We start from the raw sequence: 5973 nt of genomic DNA, 5'->3' as shown, positions 1-5973 counted from the left end.
CCCTGCGCCCTGCGCCCTGCGCCCTGCGCCCTGCGCCCTGCGCCCTGCGCCCTGCGCCCTGCGCCCTGTGCCGCGCCACCTGGCTGCTCAACACGGGCCCACACCCTGCACATCCCGACGTTCCCCTCTCAAACAGTGGCACACCTATGTCTTTCTCACCCCCCCGCACACACGCACACACCCCCGCACACACGCACACACAAAAATTCAAACCTGAAACCCCCAGGATTTCGACGACTGGCTGGCTGACGCGTGCACCGCGCGCACCGGCGCCGCGCGCGCCGCCGCGCTGGCCTCCTGGGCGTCCGCCCCCGGCGCGCGCGCGGCGCACCCCCGGGAGGAGCACCTCATGCCGCTGCTGGTGGCCGCCGCGGCGGGCGGCGGGGACGCGGGGCGGGCGGAGCGGGTGATGCTGGGGACGTGCGTGACGTCATCGTTTGTGTTTGGGGAGGAGGCGGAGGGGGAGGGCCAGGCCGTGGCGGGCTGATGGGTGCGCCAAGGTGCAGACTGGGGCTGCGGGTGGGTTGCCGCGGCCGCGGCGCCTGAAGTTGCAGCCTGCACTGCACTAAACGGAGGCGCTGAGAGGTCTCGCGCCCACGGTTTCGACAGCAGAGTGCGTGCGGGATGCTGGTCTTTATGACACCTGTATTTGTGTGGTTGTACAGCCTGCCATCTTGATACTTTCAAGGTTGAAACATTTGCGTATGTGCTTTCAAGCTTCCCATTTGCGTGAGACAAATTCCGCCTGTTTTGCTGCAACTGCCTGCATGGAAGGCTGACACATGTCTGTTACAAGACTGAACCGAAGTGGAATTAGGAAAGCCGTGGCAGTGCGTTGCCCCAAATGCACGGCACACACACAAGTACGCAGACACATGCTCACACACACACACACACACACACGCGTGCAAACACACACACACACACACACACACTTGCTGCGGCGCTCACCAACTGCAATGCTGCAGCGCACCCATCAACGCCTCTGGGGGCGGAAACAATCAGGCGACAGGTGCAACAGGTGAGAGCAGTGCGAGCAAGGCACGCCTGCGCAACGCACGACCAGATGGCAGCCGGCCACACAAAACCATTCGCAGCAGTCTTGGATGATCAGTCATGTGTGGCAACAGCGACGGCAAGCTTGGTGCGTGGCCGCGCCCAGCAACAATCAACCAGAGACGCGCAACATTCGATGGGCGCGAGCACCGCGCGCCTGATAGGGACGAAGTGGCCCGCATGCTGTCGCCTGCGCTTCGCCCGCCCTGGACTCAGGCGGCGCGTGCGCGCTGATGCAGGCAGCGCCGGCTTGGACGCTGGGCAGCACGGCAGGGCGCACCCTTGCGCCACGGCCATGAATTGGAAGCGTGGCAGCTCGCCCAGCAGCCGCCTGACTGTGCCGCTGCGCGGCCTTCCACCAACGCTGCCACAGGGCCCCGCGCAACCCAGGCAGAACCAGGCATACAACGTTCGCCAAACCACGCTATGAGCACTGCCGATGCTAAACCGTCTCCTACGCCGGCGTTGCCCTGTGGCCAATACAAACGGCCGCGGGGCTGCGCATGAGAAAATAGACGTACGGGGGAGCGCTAGGGGAAGGAGGCGGAGACGAGTTGAAAACTGCGGACGATCAGAGGGTGCGGCCCGTCAGGCCGAGGTGCGACACCGCCCCCAACATGACAATGCGCCCGGCCCTCCCAAAGGGCGCCCGGCCCTCCACCACGGCGCCACTGCTCCCGCACGGAGACAGCGAGGCTGCACAGCCCGCTGGCCAGCCAGGCAGGATGGGAGCGCGCCAGTGCGCCAAAGCGGCTGCGGAAGCCCGAGCGTAGACCCCCAATGCACGGTGCTGATGATGCCGTTTGCAATGCGTGCAAAAACTCCAATTGTGGACAGCGGACAAAGCTGGCGGCCTGGCAAAATACGAAACATGAATATATTGGGGGCGGCAGTCACTTCTTGCGTGATAGCCGAGAGACACCTGCCACACATGCAAGTGAGCGGGGCCGCCTGCTGAACGGCAAACACAGGCGGCCGAAATTGGCAGCAGGGTTTGGGTGGGGCCAGGCAGCGCCACAGCGCAGCCGCTGGTGCGCGCCGTGCGATGAGGCGACACGCAGCGGGTGCGCTGACGGGGAAACAGGACACAAGGGAGACCTGCGCTTGCGCCTTGTACTGGGCAAAACATTCCTTGGGCAGCAGGCGACGATGTGGGCGCAAGCAGCCAGCGGTGCCCTTGCGGCGCCTCTGCATTCACGGTCCCTTCCCGTGTGACATGAAAGCAGCACAAACGGCTCAATCTAGCAGCCCGGGGGTGCAGTGCTGGCGCATGCATCGCTGCGTGCACCGCGTCGCACAGCAGCGCGCCCCGCTGGGACAGGGCCAGGCTGCGGCCGGGCGACGGCGCCGCGGCTCGGCCCGGGCGCATGGCGAGCGGCGGCCGGAAACCTTTCAGAGAGATAAGGGGCTACTCGCCCTGCTCTGCTGTCAGGTGGTGGGCTCCCACCTGCTGCGCCGCTGCCACCACTGGGGTGTGCTGCTGCTCCTGGCACGCGCCCGCGGCCGCCTCGCCGCCGGCCTGCTGGTGCGTCACCACGCCCAGCAGGTGGGTGACGTGGCCGTGCCCGTCAAACAGGGGGGACACGGCCAGGCGGGCGGGGACCGCGGACCCGTCCTTCCTGCGTTAGCGGGTGGTTGCCGTGTGGCACACGCAGGTCGAGGGGGTGTGGGTGCATGAGAGGGGCCCTGGCTGGCTCTGCCGCCGTAGGCCCGCATTCGGGCGTCAATGCGCTGTGGATACCAGCAGGTGCACGCCCCATTCCCCCAAAAGCGTTGGCAGCGTCAAGCAAGCCACCGTGCATGGGGCAGCAGCAGACGCGCCGCACCCTCTTTCTCGCCACCCACCTGGCGTGGACGCAGGCGAGCGTGACGCGCTCGTAGGTAGCTGCCGCGCTGCGTATGCCGCGCAGCGTCTCGGGGGCGGCCGCACCCCCCTGCAGCAGCTCCGCCAGCGCCAGGCCGCGCACCTCCGCGGCCCTCCACCCCGACAGCCGCTCAAACTCGCGGCTGACCGCCACCACGCGGAACGGCGGCCGCGGCTCCGATATGACGCGCGCCTGCGGGGCCGCGCGGGGGCGGGCGGGGGGTCGGTCGGGCGGCAGGCTTTGCGCGCGGCGCGGGCATGAGCCTTGGTGGCCCGTCCTCATAAACAGATTCGTGCGGGGCCGCGGCGCTGTTGTGGGATCATATGGTGCGGGTGTCTCGGGCCAGACTCGTCTAGATCATTCCTCAAAATCATCCGGCAGGCAGCTGCGCCCTGCTCCTGTCGTGCACAGGCGTGCACGTCCGCGGCAGCTGCCAGCCGCCGCCCGCGCCGCGCCGCACCTGCGAGCTGGCCTCGAGCGCGCGCTCGTAGGTGACGGGCGTGCCGTCCGCGAGGCCGTCGGGGCCCTGCGTCAGCCGCTGGCTGCAGCGCGCGACGGTCTCGCGCAGCGACGGCGCGCGCGCGTCGGCGGCGGCGCCGCCGCTGCTTTCCCCGCTGTGGGCAGCCAGCAGGTCTTGAAGATCGGCGCCACTGCCGCGCGATATCACATAGCTGCCGCGTGGGGGTGGATGGCATCGGGGGCGGCGTCCGGGTCAAGAGGTGGTTGACACCATGGTTGCGGGTGCCGAGCGCGAGCGTGCAAATGGCGGGCACGCGTCCGGGGTATGGTGCGCCAGCAGAAGGCAGGCGAGGCCGGTTCTGTCACCACAGAAACGAGGAGGGGGGGAAGGTCATAGGAGATGCTGCGGGCGCTGATGCCACCGCCGCAGGGCAAGGTGCGGCTGCCTCGCAAAAAAGCGCGCCGTGCTGGCGCATCCGATCCCAGCCAACGCCAGCAAGCGCTCACGTAGCAATACTGCGGCCATGGGGCCACTGTCGAGCAAAAAGGGCTAAGGGGCGGACTAGCATGCTTGCAAGCCCGACGCGGGCTCCCGCAACAGAAACAACAAGATATTCTACAAGCAGTCAGCTGCAGAGAACAATGAGAGCATATAAACGTTGGGTGCATATGTGGCATACACACCAATCGCACCATCGGCTGGAAGTGGCTGTCACTGTACCGGTACTACGGTATCTGGCTGGGCAGGGCGTTCTGCCTTGGGCGGGACAATCGCCCTGATTCTGGGTTCGGACATGTTGCCTGAACCAGAATGCAGCATGTGGTTTCTTGCAGCTTAGCATGCGTATCATAGTTCCATACAGCCAGAGATAGCGTGCGTTATCGGCCGCCTTGCGCTGGACTGATGTCCCCCGCTCCACACCTGAGCCAGCAGGCATGTCTTCCTGGCATCAACCGAAGTAATCCTAGAGGACAAGCTTACAACGCAACAGCAATACAGTGACGTGATAGCTTCAGTTTTCTTATCAAGGGGTTGCAAAATCCTATATTCAACACGGTGCACAGCTGGCATCTGGTGCTTGTCCAGCAAAACACCCCTAGCAGGTGCCCCAACCTACCAGCAGCATCAAGTGGAGGTGTTTGCCAGCACGCTCTTACACTACAACGGAGTCGTACGGCTACCACCCAGCCTATTGGGGTGTGCCCCGTTTGATCCCACGACCTGATCCCTCAGCGGCCAGCAATCCAGTGGCTGAGGCATTTTGCCACGCTGCCAGCCTTCGTGTCTCCTGACGAGGCCGTGACATTTTGAGTCAAGCCCCTTTCGTACATCTGAAGCAGGCAAAGTGCTCGTCGGGCTGCACAACCCTTCCCTTCCCCGCGGTCAAGCGCGTGTGTGCACCGATGCAAAGTGCTCATGCCACAAGGCGGCCAAGTGTGCAGGGGGACCGGCGCCAGGGACCACACACGGCTGCTGTGCCGCAAATCAAGCATCAAAGCCTGCGGCTGATCAGATGGACGACATGCATGAGCAGCTCTCAGCAGGCCTCCTTCAGCCACGGGAGCACAGGCAGGTCAGCATTAGTCAAGCACTTCAATACGCGCACTTCTTGCAGGTTCTTGCACCGTGCGCCATCTCCTGCTGATTACACTTATGTAGCACATTGATTGCAAACCTGCCTTACTGTAGTGCGAGATCATACGGTACGTACAACCCAGCGGCATGGCGGAATGGGACCCCTCACGCCCACTAGGGTGAGCAATGGATATTGCGGGTGTGAAAAACCACAACGCGTCCATGCAAGCAGCGGGGAGTGAACTCTCAATGACGCCGCCGGCCGCTCTGCAAGTTGCTTGCGCCGCAGCGCTTGCGGCGAATGCCGTCGCAGCTTTTGCCCATACACTACACATGACGGCCACACAGGGATCCCGGCCTGGTCTCATCGCAGCAACGGATGGCAGACCTCCTGGAGCCCACCTACTGGTGCCGCCTGGCGGCGGCGGCCGGCGCCGGGCTGCACTGTGACAACGCGGCGGCCAAGGCGGCGGCCGCCCCCGTGAAGCTGCCGCGCGCCCGCAAAGCCGACCTGCGGCGGCAGATCGACCACGCTGGAGTGGCGCAGGCGAGTACGCTGTCTCAACACGCGAAGAACAGTTCGGCGGGGCCCGTGCAGCTCCCAGGGCCGACTGCCAGCCTGCGGCCCCCGCCCAGCTGAGCGGCAGCGCAGTCGGCCCGTTTTTTTCGCACTTTGCGGCGGCCCTGCGTTGCTGCGCCGTGCAGGTGTCTGCGGCTGAGCTGGCGCTGCCGCCGCAGCTGGTGTCTGCCCTGGCACGCGGCGTGGAGGGCCTGCTGCGGGCGGGGTGGCCCGCCTCATTGATCGTCATGTACGACGAGGTGGGGGCTCATGAGATGGGCGGAGGGGGAGCCCAGGGGGGGGGGGAGGCGGAGGGGAAGCAGGCGTGGATGGGTGGTATCAGTCTGTCGTGGGGGCAAGACAAGGCAAGGGGCCGCTCTTCACCATGGAAAAACTAGTGCGTGAGGCCGCCCCAGCGTCCCAGGGATGGCCGGCGATGGCCGAGCGCTGCTCACGAC

At 65.5% G+C, this 5973-nt stretch overlaps 3 protein-coding genes across 3 annotated transcripts in view; 2 read left to right on the top strand and 1 right to left on the bottom strand.

Annotated features, from left to right (window-relative positions):
* Positions 1–487, top strand: part of MNEG_7581 (4,5-DOPA dioxygenase extradiol-like protein) — a gene marked incomplete at both ends in the record, with an annotated part of 5946 nt that extends 5459 nt beyond the window's left edge. The window contains one exon of the mRNA XM_014043947.1: positions 227–487. Coding sequence (XP_013899401.1) covers positions 227–487 — 261 coding nt within the window. The remainder of the gene's footprint in view (positions 1–226) is intronic.
* Positions 488–2464: 1977 nt separating this feature from the next.
* Positions 2465–3654, bottom strand: MNEG_7580 (hypothetical protein; the record flags this gene model as incomplete). Its single annotated transcript, XM_014043946.1, has 4 exons — positions 2465–2675; positions 2902–3113; positions 3382–3535; positions 3650–3654. The coding sequence occupies 4 exons, from the start codon at positions 3652–3654 to the stop codon at positions 2465–2467; spliced, it is 582 nt and encodes a 193-aa protein (XP_013899400.1).
* A 1681-nt stretch (positions 3655–5335) lies between these two features.
* On the top strand, positions 5336–5494 carry MNEG_7579 (hypothetical protein; the record flags this gene model as incomplete). The annotated part of the gene is made up of 1 exon (XM_014043945.1): positions 5336–5494. A coding segment is annotated over one exon (159 nt), but the record flags the coding sequence as incomplete, so codon positions are not given.
* Between the last annotated feature and the right edge of the window lie 479 nt (positions 5495–5973).

This window comes from Monoraphidium neglectum (assembly GCF_000611645.1).
Source record: "Monoraphidium neglectum strain SAG 48.87 unplaced genomic scaffold scaffold01353, whole genome shotgun sequence".
Classification (NCBI taxonomy): Eukaryota; Viridiplantae; Chlorophyta; class Chlorophyceae; order Sphaeropleales; family Selenastraceae; genus Monoraphidium; species Monoraphidium neglectum.
The sequence above is the reverse complement of the archived record's forward strand: the minus strand, read 5'-3'. Positions and strand labels throughout refer to the sequence as shown.